Source organism: Chiloscyllium plagiosum, chromosome 46 (genome assembly GCF_004010195.1).
Source record: "Chiloscyllium plagiosum isolate BGI_BamShark_2017 chromosome 46, ASM401019v2, whole genome shotgun sequence".
NCBI lineage: Eukaryota > Metazoa > Chordata > Chondrichthyes > Orectolobiformes > Hemiscylliidae > Chiloscyllium > Chiloscyllium plagiosum.
The window spans coordinates 10,655,047-10,673,431 of record NC_057755.1 but is presented as its reverse complement, the minus strand read 5'-3'; the positions used below and the strand labels follow the sequence as shown (position 1 = coordinate 10,673,431).

General features: G+C 40.8%; 1 protein-coding gene across 3 annotated transcripts; it reads right to left on the bottom strand.

The window, feature by feature from the left end:
- Positions 1-376: 376 nt before the first annotated feature.
- On the bottom strand, positions 377-17,954 carry LOC122544089 (NACHT, LRR and PYD domains-containing protein 12-like). 3 transcript variants are annotated; one of them, XR_006310264.1, is made up of 5 exons: positions 17,876-17,954; positions 10,989-11,095; positions 9,566-9,688; positions 3,852-5,556; positions 377-562 (listed from the first exon to the last, which is right to left on the bottom strand). XR_006310264.1 is itself a non-coding variant. In XM_043683112.1 (4 exons), the coding sequence occupies exons 3-4, from the start codon at positions 9,666-9,668 to the stop codon at positions 4,556-4,558; spliced, it is 1,104 nt and encodes a 367-aa protein (XP_043539047.1). In that variant the 5' UTR covers positions 9,669-9,688; positions 10,989-11,095; positions 17,876-17,954; the 3' UTR covers positions 2,376-4,555. The 3 variants fall into 3 exon arrangements, 1 of the variants encoding a protein (XP_043539047.1); XR_006310265.1 differs by lacking the exon at positions 17,876-17,954 and adding an exon at positions 17,122-17,144; XM_043683112.1 differs by lacking the exon at positions 377-562 and having other exon boundaries at positions 2,376-5,556.
- Positions 17,955-18,385: the final 431 nt, after the last annotated feature.

Sequence of the window (18,385 nt, the reverse complement as noted above, 5' to 3'; positions counted from 1 at the left end):
AGTGACCTGGGCTCGATTCCAGCCTCGGCAACTGTCTGTGTGGAGTTTCCACATTCTCCTTGTGTTTCTGTGTATTTGCTCGAGGTACTTAGGCTTCCTCCCACAATCCAAAATGTACAGGTTCAGGTGAATTATCCATGCTAAATCATCCATAGTGTTCAGGGGTTTGGAGGTTAGGTTCAATACTTGGGGTACATACAGAGCAATAGGGTAGGGAAATGGGTCTCGATGGGATACCCTTCGGAGGGTTGGTGTGGACTTGTTGGGCTGAACAGCTTGCTTCCTCACTATTGGGGCTCTCTTCGACCTGTGTTTATTCTGCAAATCAAAGCACATAAAGTATGGAAGAACATTTAAATTACAAACTTACTTGATTTCAGTCATTTGTGTGCAATTCTGAATGAACTGGGATAGTGCAGGAACAGATTGATCTGTCAGCTTGTTGGCATGGTCACTATTTAGATCATCATTGCTGATGTCCAGTTTTAACAACACAGTATTTTCACGGAGAGCAGATTTTAGGATTTCCACACAGCCATCTGTGAGATTGTTGGATTTTAAACTGCATTGTTTGAATAAAAAAAGCATATATTATATTTACGGGAACATAAGACACATACAAAAAGGCAAAGGTGAAAACAAATGCCAATAGAAACACAATTGCACTAAAAGTCCAAGTGAACTGTAACAATTGTTTTGCGTGTCACCTTTATGTCTAAATTTTCACAAGAATAATAGAGATGTACACCATGGAAACTGACCCTTCTGTTCAACCCATCCATGCCGACCAGGTATCCCAAAACAATGTAGTCCTTCCTGCCAGCACATGGCCCATATCCCTCCAAACCCTTCGTATTCACATACCCAGAGTTAAGATTAGAGTGGTGCTGGAAAAGCACAGCAGTTCAGGCAGCACCCGAGGAGCAGTAAAATTGACGTTTCGGGCAAAAGCCCTTCATCAGGAATGCATCGTCAGGAATCAGTAATCCTGAAGAGGGGCTTTTGCCTGAAACATCATTTTTATTGATCCTCGGATGCAGTCTGAACTGCTGTGCTTTTCCAGCATCACTCTAATCTAAACTCTGGTTTCCAGCATCTGACGTCATTGTTTTTACCTTATTCATATACCCATCCAAATGCCTCTTAAATGATGCAATTGTACCAGCCTCCACAACTTCCTCTGGCAGCTCATTCCATACACGTACCACACTGAGTGAAAAAGTTGTCCCTGGATCTCTTTTATGTCTTTCCCCTCTCACCCTAAACCAATATCCTTTAGTTCTGGACTCACTCACCCCAGGAAAAATACTTTGTCTATTTATCCTATCCACGCCGCTCATAATTTTTTAAACCATGATAAAAAGCACCCTTCAGCCTCCGACGCTCCAGGAAAAATAACACTGGCATATTCAACCTCTCCTTATAGCTCAAATCCTCCAACCCTGGCAACATCCTTGTAAATCTTTTCTGAATCCTTTCAAGTTTCTCAGCATCTTTCCGATAGGAAGGAGACCAGAATTACACGCAATATTCCAACAGTGGCCTAACCAAAGACCTGTATAGTCGCAACATGACCTCCCAACTCCTGTATTCAATACTCTGAGCAATAAAGGAAACATATCAAATGTCATCTTCACTATCCTATCTACCTGCAACTCCACTTTCAAGGAGCTATGAACCTGCATTCCAATGTCTTTTTGTTCAGCAGCACTCCCTAGGATCTTACCGTTAAGTGTATAGGTCCTGCTAAGATTTGCTTTCCCAAAATGCAGCATCTCGCATTTATCTGAATTAAACTCCACCTGCCACATCTCAGCCTGTTGGCCGACCTAATCCAGATCCTGTTGTAATCTGAGGCAACCCTCTTCGCTGTCCACTACACCTCCAACTTTGGTGTCATCTGCAAACTTACCAACTGTACCTCTTCTGCTCACATCCAAATCATTTATATAAATGACAAAAGGTAGAGGGCCCAGCACCGACCTTTGTGGTGCTCCACTGGTCACAGGTCTCCAATCTGAAAAACAACCCTCCACCACCACCCTCTGTCTTCTACCTTTGGGCGAGTTCTGCATCAAATGGTTAGTTCTCCCTGTATTCCATGAGACCTAATCTTGCTAATCAGTCTTCCATGGGGAACCTTGTCGAACGCCTTACTGAAGTCCATATAGATCACATCTACCACTCTGCCCTCATTAATCCTCTTTGTTACTTCCTCAAAACTCAGTCAAGTTTATGAGACATGATTTCCCACGCACAAAACCATTTTGACGATCCTGAATCAGACCTTGCCTCACCGAGGTCAGGCTCACCGGTCTATAGTTCCCTCGCTTGTCTTTACCACCCTTCTTAAACAGTGGCACCACGTTAGCCAATCTCCAGTCTTCCGGCATCTCACCTGTGACTATCGATGATACAAATATCTCAGCAAGAAGCCCAGTAATAACAGAAATGGAAAAATCATATTAGCTGATAATGACTAAAATGGATTTTAAAATGTGTTGTTTTATATTTTATGCAGAATTACTGTCAGCAACGTCTGGTCTGTATTTTGCAATGCTTTTCCTTTGGAATGCCAGGGAGACTTTGCACTCCCAAATCGTTCAGTTCATTCATGCTGAGACTAGTAAGGAATAATAAGAAAATATCACTGGTAAAAATGAGTAGGATCTCAAATATTTTGTTATTGTGGTTAGGAGATTCAGAATATGAAGGAAGAACATGTAATTTATATTTAAACATGTGGCTTGTAATAATTTACTTTGATTTAAGAATATTACTGACCCCAAGAGATGACTAGAAAATATCTGTATTTGCCATACTTTACAATAATTGATGTGCATAATGTGCTGCAAAAAAGACAGTTGCACAAAGGTGCTGATGTTGAAACCCAATCTGAAGGGTAAGAGTGAATAGCAAATATTCCTTATTGATTGGTTGCGGTATTAGAAACGTTTAAAGTTGGATTTCTTCATGGAATTTTATTATGCGTCCGGATTCTCTTCAAAAGTGTTTGGTGTTTGGAGTTCAGGAAAAAAAGAATTCGAACAAACAAATTCCACTAATTGGTAACTCTAGAGCAAGAAACATAATCTGTGAATTAGGGCCAGAACATTCGGGAGAGTTGTCAGGGAGGATGTCTATAAGCAAAGGGTGGTAGATATTTATAACTATCTTCCACTACTAGCAGTGGATGGTACATCAGTTGTTATTTTTAAATCTGAGATTGATCAATTTTTGTTGAGCAAATGTACTAATGATTAAGGGCCCGAATTAGGATAATGGAGTTAAGCCACAAGTCAGCCTTTGAATGGCCTACTCCTGTTCCAATATTCCTTTGATTGTTCAACACTTTCCAGCATAGCAATTAGAGTCTATTCATGTCATCGGATGCTATCTTTTAATCACAATGTTTGTGGATGAAACTATGTCACAGAAAACCTCCTATCTTTTCTCATCCTATTTCCCTGCAATTGGCCATAGATTTGGACACCTTGGCAACACATTTTCTCATCTTCCGAACACTGTCTTCTTGTCAGCTTATAGAACTCTTCTATGCTCAATGTGCCTGAAAGAAGTGGTTAAATCAATGAATCAGATGAGTTGTTAAGGGTGTACAAGATTTGAATGTGTTATTGTTAAAATCTGTTTACGAACAGATCATTACACGAAGTGGTATTACAACGAAGGTTTGGTGTGTTTATTGATTTCAGGCCACCATGATTCCATGAAAGTATTACAAAACCCTGTCTTTAAGTAATCTAACAGATGCCATTTATAAATATTGCCCCAAAAGTCTGCACCATCACTTTATGATGTCATAATGTTATTAAATAATTATGTTGCATTACCTGAGTACTTCACATTTCCGTAACACTGACTTCAGCTGGAGGATGCCCTTATTTCCTATCCCACAATTGTCTAGATCCAGTTCCTCAATCTCCTGAACCATCATTAAGGCTTTTGATAAAACCATATAGTCAAAGGATTGAAGATGGCATTTTGTAAATCGGAATGTCTTCACTGGAGTTAAGACATCTTTTATGAGCGTGGCATCTCCAAATTCAAAGAGACAATACAATATTTCAAGGAGACCTTTTTGGTTTTCTCACTTTCCAAGTTCTGCACATAACTGGTGAATTTTTCTTTCAGCCAGTCTGATACATTTGAAGCTGTTTCAGAGTGGACTTCTTCCCAGTAAAACCCAATCTGTTTCACTGAATTTGGTGATGAGAGGCCAATGAAAAATCGTGAAACAAATTTAAACCTGTCGTCCGTGCAGTTGTGCCATTCAGTAAGTAATTCTTTCACTTGGTCAGCTGGTGTACTTTGACATTTAAACAGGGCAGCGACAAAATCCTTCAAAATGGTGTGAGTGAACACGTAGCCAATACCATCATTGTCTTGAATTTTCATCGTAAATCCCGAGACCCAACTGAACATAAGGAGCTTGTGCTGGTTGAATTGGCCTCTTTTAAACACAATGGTTTTTGTGCAAATTCCCCAGTAGGCTAAACGACCCAAATTCATAATCATGTCCTGAACAATAACATCTTCATATAAACATTTCTTCAAAAGGCAAGTGACATAAGTGAGGAACACCCTTGTACAGGTTGTGAATCCTGGTATCTGGGCTCCTTCTTTCTGCTGGGTTTCCAGTATTGAACAGAACCGAGCAGAAGCGAGGATTATGGAACATGGTGCATAACATCTCATTCTGCTCAATATAATCCAAAATATTTGAAGGAAGCTGTGCAGCTACAGAGCAGCGATGTGAATATTGTTTCCTCGTCTCTGCACTGAAGCCCAGGATATCGAAAACTTGATTTGTTTCGACTTGCCCAAGAGTCTGCAGCTTCCATGGGGAACTTGTTCCCAACACTGAGCAGCCTTTCAGCAACTGCCCTTTTATAAGACTGCACACAATGTGGGATATTTCACACAGATTTTCAGGCCCGAAACTCTGAGATCCATCATCATTGTTACTCGGCATTTCGGTGAAATCAATGGGTTTCTGGAAAAGATCCAAGTCATCGAATATGAACAAGATTTTCTCTGGTTTCTTCCACAGAATCTGTAAGGACATTGGGAAATTGGGGAAGAAATCTAATATCAGTTCATTTAAGCAGGTTATCCTATCGATGGAATTCAATTGCTGCATTTTAAATGGAAAGATCACATCAATCTCTCGGTACATTTCACCTGCTGCCCAGCCATGTATTATTTTCTGTATTATGGTACTTTTTCCAAAACCTGACGGTCCAATGATGAGAGCGGTCCCAGTGCCTCCTGTCAGATTACAATGTTTTCTCAGTAACCTATCTAACGGTATTTCTTCCCGGTGGTTTTGCTCAGCTTTCCTCCAGAATTGTCCACCTGGCGTACTCCTGGTCTTCAGTGTATTGTCTGTTTGTTCCTGCTCACCCAGTGAAGGGACAATAGTTACTTTGGCATATCTTTCACTCAGTGGAAATCTCCAAATTCTTCTGTTTTCTCCTGTGATTGTTAGATTCTCGGTCTTTCTGTGAAGGTAATCTTTGTGCTGCCGGATTGTATCTAAATTAAAATATTCAGCATGTTTATCATCACCATTCATATTGGCAATATTCATCAGAATGATACTACGAACAAAATGCTCACCGATAAATTACAAAAATATCATTCATAAAGAAACACGTTGCAATTGTTTTTGTGACGATCTCTGTAACTGTGAAACTAGTGTTGCATCGATCAACTGACTTATTCCAATTCCTTCATAGAGAAGATAGTGGATTCTAAGGTAATTTTATTGGGCTAGTAATCTGGAACCCAACAATAATTGCTAGGTGTATCCATACAACCTTTCTTGAGCAAGTTTGTTATTGTCCAGTCTTGGAGCATATATGCCCTGACTCCAGGAAGGCTGAAAGACTATGGCCAGTGTCCCCACAGCACTCACTCTCACTACCTCAAGTATGCCTGGATGGACTTCACCCGGTCATGGTCCCTTGTCAATGTTAACTATCAACAATCCATTCAACACACTTTCCTCGTCAATTTTAAATAACTCCAAAGTTACCTGCCCTGTCACCACATCCCTTCAAATATGCTGCAGAACTTGAGATTTGAAGAGTTTCGATTGTATGTTCTTGCTCCCAGTTTGCTATTCCTGTGCTTTGAGTCACTGCCTGAGCAATGTATTTATTTCCAAAGATTTTAACTTTGAGCAAAACCCCTCATCATAAATTATCCACCTTCCAGCGGGTTGGATTTTCATTGAGAGAATTAACTGCTTCTTGATATTTATTTCGTGCAATACAAAACTATTTTATACATCTTTTTGAGAGGAAAAATACTCCATTTCACACAATGAAAATAGGCACGGACAACTAAAAATAGGACGGACAAATTAAAAGCAGCAGAAAGGGCGTACAAAACTGGAAAAAAACCCACAGATTCTGCTCAATGGGAAAGATTCAAAGACCGACAAAGGAATGCAAAGCGGCTTCAAAAAAAAAATAAATGGGATTATGAAAGGAAACATGCCAGGGACATCAAAGTGATTGAGAATCTTTAGGAAAGTGGGTGGTCATGAGCAGTATTGGTCCTCAGGAGATTGAAAGTGGGGATATTGTCAGTTTATAGTTGAAAAGGCGGATAGCTCACCAGAATTCCTGAGGAATATAATTATGCTTCGGAAAAGAGACTCAAGAAAATTAATATGTAACAAAAATATGCAATTTTCACATCCTAACCATTTGGAACTGATTTCCCAATACATGCGATTGTTTTTTCTCCTGCTCTCATCCTCTGGCTAGAAAATGAACAGTGAACTTAAAGGAATTGAATTACAAACTGTGTATGCCCTTGTAGCCATTACTAACATTTATGCAAAATTAATCATTGCATGTCAACAGATTTAATTTACAATTTCGAGTGATAGAGTCTGCTAGCATGGAGACAGGTCATTTGTTCCAAACTGATCCATGCCGACTAAAATGTCCCTCAATTCTATCTTCATTTCCCTGCACTTGGTCCATATCCTTCTAATCCTTTCATATCCATGGATTTGTCCAGGTGCCTTTTAAATGTTATTATAATACCCGCCTCAACAACTTCCACTGGCAGCTCATTCCATACACGTAGCACCTTCTCTGGAAAAAGGTTGTACCTCAGGTTCACTCCTCTTCTTTCCCCTCGAACCTTAATCTAACTCCCTCCAGTGCTTGATTCCCCAACCCTGTGAAAATGACTGATTGCATTCACCCTGTCCATGCCTCTCATGTTGGGCATTGTTTCCAGTTTAATAACATCCTTCTTATAGCAAGGTGACCAAAACCGAATACAATACTTCCAAAGTGCGGCCTCACCAACGTCTTGTACAACTGTGACATAACTTCCTAAATTCTATACACAATACCCTGACTGATGAAGGCCAATGTGCCAAAAGTGTTCTTCACTGCCCTGTCTACCTGTGACTCCACTTTCAGAGAACCATGCCCCTATACAGCCAGGTCCCCCTGTTCCATTAAGGCCCTACCATTCACCATAAAACTCCTGCCTTGATTAGACTTGCCAAAATATAAGATCTCAAACTTATCGATATTAAACTCCATTTGCCATTTCTCAGCCCACTTCCCAAACCGATTATGGTTCTGCTGCAAATTCTGATAACCTTGCTCACTTTCCACGATACTGCTTACGATAGTGTCATCAGCAAAACTACTAATCAAGCCTTGTACATTCTCATAGATAACATTCAGCAATGGACCCAGCACTGAATCATGAGGCACTCCATGCATCACAGTCCTCCAGTCCAACAAACATCCTTCCACTATTACACTCTGCTTCCTAAGATAAAGCCAACTTTGTATCCAATTTTGCTAACTTGCCCTGAATTCCATGTGATCTAACCTTCCAGAGCAGTGCTCCGAAAGTTTGTACTTCCACATAAACTTGTTGGACTACAACCTGGGGTTGTGTGATTTTGTCCACCCAAGTCCAACACTGGCATTTCCACTTCATACTGTGATATGGCCTGACCACAAGATATGCCCAGTAAATCACGAAGTTCCCAAGTCTTCATGTCTTTCTCCACAGCAAAAACAGAGGAGAAATTTTGAGGACCTCACCCATTTCCTAACATTCTACAGCTACATGGCCAGTCTGGTCCTTGAGGGGTCCTATTCTCTTTCCAGTTATTCTTTTCTTATTTAATATAGTCCAATAATCTCTTTTTTGTTTAATATAGTCCAATAATTTCTTTAGTTTCATCCTAATCTTCTCAGCCAAGTATATCTGCTTTGGATATACTTTGCCCTTTGGATTTCTTTCTTCAGTAAACACTTGTGACTCCTATATGCTTCCAATAATTCACTTGATCCTTGCAGCCTATACCTTCGCCATGTCTCCCGTTTTCTGGTAAAAACCTCAATATCTCTTGTCATCCAGGGTTCACCATTCCTGCCAACCTTACTCTTTACCCTTGTAAGAACATATCGATCTTGAACATGAGCTATCTCACCTTTAACGACCTCCCACTTGCCAGAGATGCCTTTGCCTGCAAACAGACTACTCAAGTCAACCCCTGAAAGCTCCTGTCTTATTTCATCAAAATTCTCCTGTCCCCAATTTAGAATTTGAACCCCCTACGGACGAATTTTGTCCCTCTCCATAACTATCTTAAAATCATGGCACTATGGTCACTGGTCCCAAAGTGCTCACCTCAGTCATCTATCTTGGTTTTTAACTTTTTCCTAGCTCGCTATAATCACTCTGCAGGACCTCATTCCTATTTCTACCAACCATTTGTGCCAATCACGTCTGGCTGCTCAGTCTCTACATTGAGAATATTGTGCATCTGCTCCGAGACATCCTGGACCCTAGTACCTGGGAAACAACACATCATCATGGATTCCCTTTTGCGTCCACAGGACTTCCTGCTATCTAAATTTAAAATTTGAATAATTTCTGAAACATTTGTAAAGCAATAGATCCAGCTGTTATTTTCTTTTGCCTGACAATTACAGACTGTTGCCTTTGTTTGAAAAAAAACTCTAATCCGGTTCTATTGTTTGGATGCCAAGAAAACGTTCAGCAATATATATTTTAACACTTTCTTTGATGACGACATTTTTTGACTTTATTCGATTTAAGCCGAGTTATTTTCCGATTTTCTTTCAGATGCTGTTAACATATACGTTCATAAAATTTGTTTCAGTCTGAAGAACTACACAAATCACAGGATTACAACTTCCAAGTTAAATATTACTTTGTGACTTATTCACCAATACAGAATACAAACGATGCACTGAAAAAAACAAATCAACATTGAGTTGCCTTTATGTGCAATATTAAAAATGAAAAAAAAACTCATTGAATGTTTCATTCGTTATGGGGCAAAAATAGATATATTCTGTCAAACAAAAGGATAATGCTGAGTTTTGGATTAATGATACAACATGCACTCAAATTGGACCAATCTGAAGCTTTCAGTTTGTTATCTAAACGCTGCTTAGGATTATAAATAGATTGAGAAGAAATAATACTGCTCATTATTCACTGTTTGTATCATCAGCAACATTACCTCGAAAGGATTGCCCTTTATTAGAAGAGCAAGAGCAAAGTATTAAAACTGTTATGGAAGGTACGATGACAGAAACGATTAAAGCGATGTTTCTTACATACATTACTTCTGTAGCTTCATGTCCTGTAAAAAAAAGAACATATTTCGATCAATGTCATCCATGTAGTTTATCTTAATTTGCATTTGATTCCAACTTATTCATCTAATCATTTCTTCCCCAGTACCTTCACGAAACTCAAATCCCAGTTTTGATTTAATGCATCATAGTCAATTTCCAGCTATGATACACAATCATGCATGCATAAGCTCCTTTATATTTGTTACAGACGAGGCTAGACGCCCTCAATATATTTTTAAAAGGTAGCCTAGATCCTAACTTTTTCTTATTTTAATGGCAGATGTGCGGTAGGTGTTCCAGGTGTGATGCAACTGGTCAATACAATCGGATTTAAGGAAAACTGAATTTAATTAAACACTACAGTTGAAACGTGAGCCAAAGAAAACGGAACTTAGAATAACTTAAATATTGGAAAACTACACCTAATACTCGATAGAGTAACTATTACTAATTAACTGTTCCAGTTGAGTAGCATCCCCGAAACACACTCCTTGTCAAAACTGTCCACTCATACACAAATTTCTTCAGGCAGGAGGGAACAACATCCAGAGAGAGATTTCAGGGAAAGTCAGTCAGGAATCTTTTACTTAAGCTTACAACCCTTCTGGTATACAAAATATCTTGTAACTTAAAAACTACAAAATCCTGAAATGGGGGAAGGGCCACTTTCAAACAGTTGTTAAACTGTTTGAAAAATAATATTATTTGTTCAGACTTGTCCCCTAGACAGGTCATCACCTCTGCCTTTACAACCTCTCTTAATTAAAAAAGGACAAAATAACCTTTTTTAGCGTGACATCTTTACATGTTTCAAAACGAAATTTGCTGGAAACAACCCTGTAATATTGAGAAAGTCATGGCGTTGATAGAAACACCCGCACACATTGAACAACACTTTCACCATGGAAAGTTCCTAACTAAAGAAAAACATTCACACTTAGGGAGGCAGAAATTATTTTTCGATTAAGGCAAGATTATGCATTGTTAACCTAAATTGCATGGAAAATTTAAAATTAAATACCGAAGTAATGTGAGATTTTCAAGGAAACTTTAAATTATGCGACATATTTAAATGAATTAGATAATGAGAATTTCAGAAGTGACAAATGATCATGTGAATGCTCGTTTCTGTAAACAAAACGACTCAGGATGAAAGGATGTGTTTGTCAAATTAGCTTTAAGATAGTATCAGGAATATAAAGGCATTCCCGATTATTGCAACAATCTTCACAATTTTAAACATCTGCACTATTGAATGGTATCAAATGTATTTCATCTCTGTTTTTATCAAAAGCGTGATTTTACCTTTATCATTGTTTGAAGTCTCAGTTTAATTTCTGTTCCTGTGCATAACAGCATTGCAAATGTCAGCCAGAGCAAAGTTCTAATTTCCCACTTCATCCTTTTAATTCCTGAAAATTATAAAACATGGCATGAACGTTGTTATTCAAATATTAATGAAGTGACAATATCAGTAGACATTCTGAACCCACATGCCTCTCAGCATGGATATCTCCACCTGTCAGATCAAGATCAAAACACGGCTGTTCAGAAAGACCACAGCTGACATTGTTGTTTTCTCAATCTCCATTTCGCACAATGCTTGACCAGTTTTCTATTCAGGTAAAAACAATGACTGCAGATACTGGAAACCAGAGTCTAGATTAGAGTGGTGCTGAGAAAGCACAGCAGTTCAGGCAGCATCGGAGGAGCAGTAAAATCGACGTTTCTGGCCAAAGCCCTTCATCAGGAATACAGGCAGAGTGCCTGAAGGGTGGAGAGATGAGAGAATCTAGTTTTCTATTCAGATAAATAAACACAGCAAAGCCCTAAACATATTCCATGGCTCAGCATCTATTGGCCTCCGTGGAAGAAAATTCAATCGTCTTCAAGAAAACAAAGCTTCTGTCTAGTTTTATACCATATCGTTGAGTTTATTACAACTCTAGCTCCTCAAATGTGTTTAGATTTATTAATATCATTCACCCAACCATTCCATTCAGAATAATACATTTTTTTAGAAAGACTGAAGGTCAAACCTCCCAACATTCAATGCATGTGGCTCAACATTCTCAAACTTGTTTGGGGGTTAACACACAGCAACACCCATAGCTCCTGAATTTCTGTAACATTGACAGTCCCCAACACGGAAATATCAAGCTGTGATTCTGTATGTGTTAATATGTGTACTTGTGCGTGTGTAACATTTACATTCCCAAGCAGAGGCACATGATACCATGAGTGTGTGTTTCTGTGTGTGACATTTACATTCTGCAGCAGAGGCGGATAATCCTCGGTTTGTTTGTGTCTGTGTGTGTGCGTGTGTGTGTCACATTTACATTCCCCAGCAAAGCTGGATGATGCTACGTTTCTGCGTATAGTATTTACAGTCCCCAGCAGAGGCAGATTATCCTGTGACTGTGTATGTTTGTGTATAACATTTACACTCCCTAGCAAAGAAAGATGATACCGCGGGCGTGGGTCTGTGTGTCACATTTACGTTACCGAGCAGAGGTGGATGGTCCTGTGACTGCGTGTGGCTGTGCGTCACATTTAAAAATGCAGGCAGAGGCAGATTATGTGATGTGTGTGTGTATGTCTGTGTGTGTGTGTGCCTGTGCCTGTGTGTGTAACATTTACATTCCCCAGCAGAGGCAGATGACTCTGTGTGTGTGTGTGTGTGTATGTGTAACATTTACGTTCCTGAGCAGAGGCAGATGATGCTGTGTGTGTGTGTGTGCGTGCATTTACGTGTCTGTCTGTGTGTAACATTTAAAGTCCCCAGCAGAGGCAGACGATCCTACATCTGTGTGTGTGTATGTGTCAGTGTTTATCATTTACAGCTCCCAGCAGAGGTGGATGATGTTCTATAACATTTACATTTCCCGGTAGAGGCGGATGACACTGTGTGTGCGTGTGTGTGTGTTTGTTTGTCAGTGTGTTAGTGTGTAACATTACGTTACAATTCTCAGCAGGGGTGGATGATGTTCTGTGACATTTACATTCCCCAGCAGAGGCAGATGATCCTGTCACTGTGTATGTTTGTGTGTAACATGTACAGTCATCATCAGAGGAAGATGATCCTGTGTCTGTGCATCTGTGTGAAACATTTGCAGGCCCCAGCAGAGACGGATGATGGGATGGGTGTTTGTGTGTGTGTCTGTGAGTGTGTATGCGTTGCGTGTGTTGCAATCTAATTATGTTTTTAGAAATCATGTCGGATCACAGCAGAGGAGGCAGGGAAAACTTTCTTCTGTAAAACGATTAAAATGTGGAGGCACAGATTTAGGTAGACGAGCAACTGGGGATAGAATAGGGTCCCTGAAAGATCTACGAGGTCATCTGTGGTGTGGAACCACAGAGGATGGGTGAGATCCTAAATTAATATTTTGCTTCAGTTCATATATGGAGATATACATGGAAGCTGGGGAATGGGGGAAATAAATATTGATGTTTTGAAAATAATCCACATTACAGAAGAGAAGGCATGAAGTGCAACGTTAGCTAAATCTCTGGAACCTGATCAAGTGTATCCCAGGGAATTGTGGGAAGCTAGGGAAGAAATTGCAGGGCCCCAAGCAAATATATTTGTTTCATTTGAGCTGCGGGTCAGATGCAATAAGATTGGAGGAGAGCTAATGTTGTGCCTTTCTTGAAGAACAGCTGCAAGGTGAAGCCTGGGAACTATAGAGTGGTTAGTATGATGTCAGTGGTGGCTAAGTTGTTGGAGGCGATTCTGAGGGACAGACTTTGCATGCATTTGGAGAGGCAGGGACTGTATAGGGAGAGTCAGCATACTTTGTGGATTGGAAAGCTTGATTGAGTTTTTTGAGGATGTGATTAAGGTGGTAGATGTGGACAGATTGGTGGACATTGTCTATATGGACTGTAGTCAGGCTTTTCACAAGGTTTTGCATGGTACACTGGTTAATAAAGTCACATCATATGAGATTCAGAGAGAGCTTGTCAATCGGACACAAAATTGGTTTGACAATCGGAGATAGAGGGTGATGGTGGAAGGTTATTTTGAGGACTGTGGGATTTTGACCAACAGTGTTCTGCAGGGATTGGTGCTGTGTCCACTTTTGTTTGTCATTTATGTAAATGTTTTGTTGAGAATATAGGCAGCATGCTTAATAAGTTTGTAGATGATGCTAAAATTAGTGGCCTCAAAGACAGTAAAGAAGGTAATCTAAGATGACAAAGTGATGTGGATCAAGTGGACCACAGGCCTGAGGAATGGCAATGGAGTTTAGAGTGATAAAGTTGTCCAGCATGGCAAAAGATCCTTCTGTCCAATGCATCCATGCCAAACAGATTTCCTAAATTGATCTAGTCCCATTTGCCAGCATTTGGCCATATCCTTCCAAACCTTACTGTCCATGCACCCATCCAGATACTTTTTAAATGTTGTAATTTTTTTTCAGGTGGGTGGTAAATGACACAGACTCCAAAACATCTGGGGTTTAAGGGTTTAGTGCCAATTTGTTTCTAGCTAACAGATGCTGCCTCAGGCAGAAGGCTTTCACGTTTTGAAAAAACCACTCGTAAAATGAAAGGGGAGTGTTCAGTTCTCCCAGCTCCTCTCTGGTTTGGGTTGGTTTTTAGTAGTAGTGTGGAAACAAAAACTGGATCCAAGGAAGCAGGTCCAAACTGGTACCCTCGCTCTCTCTCTGCCTTCTATCATGTAAGCACCTGTGTTTGGTTTTATCTTTTGTTCCAAGGAATGTTTCTGGGGATTATTGCAAGTATTTGGAACAGCATCATTCAATTGGGATGATCTGTTGGGTTTTTGGAGAGCTTAAGTTTTTCGGGATTCCGTTTTCTGTTATTGTGTCATTCAGTAATCTTGCAAATAAATTCTGTTTTGTTTAAAGCTAAGTGGTTTCAGCAGTGGCATTTCTCCTGGAATATTAACTTTGCCCTGACTTAAAGCAAAGTTGGCGTCTGGACTACCTTCTTGGAATGTTTTGAGGCATCTGGCCTGGTCCATTAAAATAGTCACCCTAAATCCTCTGAGGTTCCAGGCAAAACAGCCCCAGCATATTCACCTTCTTCCTACAGCTCAACACTCCATCCCGGCAACATCATTGTAAATCTTTTCTGCACATTTTCAAGTTTAACAGCATCCCTGTTTCTGTAGCAGGGAGACCAGAACTGGAAGCAGTATTCCAAAACTAGCCGAACCAATGTCCTGTACAGCAGTAACATAACATCCCAAGTCCTACACTTTATGCCCAGACCAGTAAAGGCAAGCATACGAAATGCATCCTTCACTACCCTGTCAATCTGCGACTCCACCTTACAGGAAATATGAACCTGCACCGCAAGGTCTCTTTGTTTGAAAGCACTCTCCCGGACTATACCATTAAGTGCATAATTCCTGCCCTGATTTGCCTTTGCAAAATGCAACACATCACACTGATCTAAATTAAACTTCATCTGCCGCTTGATACTGCCTGGCTTGCTGTGTTCTTCCAGCATCCTGCTTGTCTATGTTGGATTCCAGCATCTGCATTTTTTGACTCCTCTGACCATCGACTCATCTGATCAAAGTTCCATTGTAATATGAGAAAACGTTCTTCACTGTCTGCTCCACCACCAATTTTGGCATTACCTCCAAACTCACTACCCATTTACCCAATGTTCTCACCCAAATCGTTTACATTGGTAACAAAAAGCAGTGGGCCCAGCACTAATTCTTGTGGCACACTGCTGCAGCTATACAAAACGCTAGTGCAGCCACACTTGGAACATGGTGTACAGTTCTGGTCGCCATATTTCAGGAAGGATGTAGAAGCATTGGAAAAGGTGCAGAGGAGATTTACCGGGACGTTGCCAGGTCTGGAGGGAAGGTCCTGTGACGAACGGCTGAGAGACTTAGGTCTGTTCACACTGGAAAGCAGAAAGCTAAGAGGGATTTGATAGAGACATACAAGATGATCAGAGGATTAGATAGGATAGACAGTGAAAGCCTTTTCCCTCGGATGATGATGTAAGCTTGTACACGGGGGCATAACTACAAATTGAGGGGTGATAGATTTAAGACAGATGTCAGAGGCAGGTTCTTTACATAGAGAGTGGTAAGGGCGTGGAAAGCCCTACCTGCCAATGTCGTCAACTCAGCCACATTCGGGAGATTTAAACAATCCTGGGATGACAATGGGATAGTGTAGGGGGACGAGCTGAGAATAGTTCACAGGTCGGCGCAACATCGAGAGCTGAAGGGCCTTTCTGCGCTGTATTGTTCCATGTTCTATGTTCTTTATAAAATCACGGGTAGTATAGATAAGGTGAGTAGCAAATATATTTTCCTCAGAGTAGGGGACTTCAAAAGTAGAGGGGAATTGTGAAGGTGAACTGAAAAAGATTTAAAAGGGACATGAGGGGCAACTCTTCGCCACAGAAGTTGTTGTATACATGGAATAAGCTGTCAGAGGAAGTGGTAGATGCAGGTACAGTTACCACATTTGTCAGATATTTGCACAGGAACATGAATTGGAAAGGTTTAGAGGCACGTGAGACAAATGCAAGCAAATAAACTAGTGAGACACTTAGTAAATATGGACAGGTTAAACAGAGGGTCTGGTTTCAGCCTATATGACTGTATGACTCTAAGTAAAGGCATTGTGAGTGACAGTAAAATAATACAGATCTGGGATTAGAGATTTGGGCCTGGAATGTTTTGCTTGGTAGTAATGGTCGAGCAGGTTCAGCTGGAAAATTGAAGCAGGCTTGCGATGACTGTTTGATATAGGCGTGTAAAAATGGGTAAAAGGACACACAATGCCAGTAAGACATGGAGCTCACTCATCGAAATGGTGCAGAAAATGTGGGATGATGTGGTAAACACTCAGGTATGTAAACAAACCATGCAGCCACAAGTTTAGACCTTTTTCTTTCAATTCTTGAGGGTAACATTTCGCTTCGGCCCATTGAGTATTGTTTTGAGGTGATATCACAGACAGGTCCTGCTTTTCAATTGCATTAAACGCTAATAAAAGCAGCAGAAACAAACGATCAGCAAAACAAATAGACTTGGAAAAGGATGACTCTATCTTTACATAAATGTGGCATAACTGACACATTTAGAGTCATAGAGATTTACAGCACGAAAACAGACCCTTCGGTCCAACCCTGGATTTGGTGCTGGAAGAGCACAGCAATTCAGGCAGCATCCGAGGACAGGCAAAATCCGAGGACAGGCAAAATCGACGTTTCGGGCAAAAGCCCTTCATCAGGAATAAAGGCAGAGAGCCTGAAGCAGAGACCGTTCCCTCCGTGACTACCTGGTCAGGTCCACGCTCTCCTACGATCCACCCTCCCATCCTGGCACTTTCCCCTGCCACCGCAGGAACTGTAAAACCTGTGCCCACACCTCCTCCCTCACCTCTATCCAACGCCCTAAAGGAGCCTTCCACATCCATCAAAGTTTTACCTGCACATCCACCAATATCATTTATTGTATCTGTTGCCCCCGATGCGGTCTCCTCTACATTGGGGAGACCGGGCGCCTCCTAGCAGACCGCTTTAGGGAACATCTCTGGGACACCCGCACCAATCAACCACAACGCCCCCTGGCCCAACTTTTCAACTCCCCCTCCCACTCTGCCGAGGACATGGAGGTCCTGGGCCTCCTCCACCGCCACTCCCTCACCACCAGACGCATGGAAGAAGAACGCCTCATCTTCCGCCTCGGAACACTTCAACCCCAGGGCATCAATGTGGACTTCCTCCAGCTTATCTCTCCACGCTTCAGGGTCTCTGCCTTTATTCCTGATGAAGGGCTTTTGCCCGAAATGTTGATTTTGCCTGTCCTCTGATGCTGCATGAATTGCTGTGCTCTTCCAGCACCACTAATCCAGAATCTGGTTTCCGGCATCTGCATTCATTGTTTTTACCTTCGGTCCAACCCATCCATGCCGACCAGATATCCCAACCCAATCTAGTCCCATTTTATCCAATTCTTTTTGTCTCTGCATAATTTCAGGAACGAAACTGACAGTAAGAGTTTTAACCTGTAAAGTTGCTTGGTTATGTCAGCAATGCACTTTTGATTACAATAAACTTCAACAATTCTCTCTCGAGTCTAAACCTGCCAAGTTCTGACAATGGCAATGATAACAATTGGTGCTGTCTCCACAATGAGCAAATAAACAAAGTAACTTGACTGAATACAATCAAGGATTTACCTGCTGTTGAAGTTTCAGATTTTTTGTAAAAGATCCCTCTCACCATTAACTTGGCAAAAAAAGGAAATTCGACAATGCAGTCACAAAGACGACCTTCGACCTGATCAGCGATAAACTCCACAGCACGCACTTCCTGGTTCCAGCACAAAACAAACATACATATTCTCTTTATGTGTAATATATGGTAGTCAAAGGCAACATTTCAATCATCTCCTCAATTTACAATACAGCCGAAAGCACAGAGATAATTACCTGCATCATTTACATACAGGGATTAGGTTGTTTTGGGTCCAGTAATGTGCAATAAGGTACATTTAATAAATCAATATAGAGTGAAACGTAGCCCAGAATACAGTGACTGTAACATAGTTCAAATTTAACACTCAGTTCCAGAGCGAGAAATGGGGTTTCGAAACAATTATGTTAAAATTTATCGAGTGTAATTTAAAGAAACACAATTAGAGTTAGATGGAATGGCCTGGGAAAGGATTTTAGCACAAAAGACAGTGA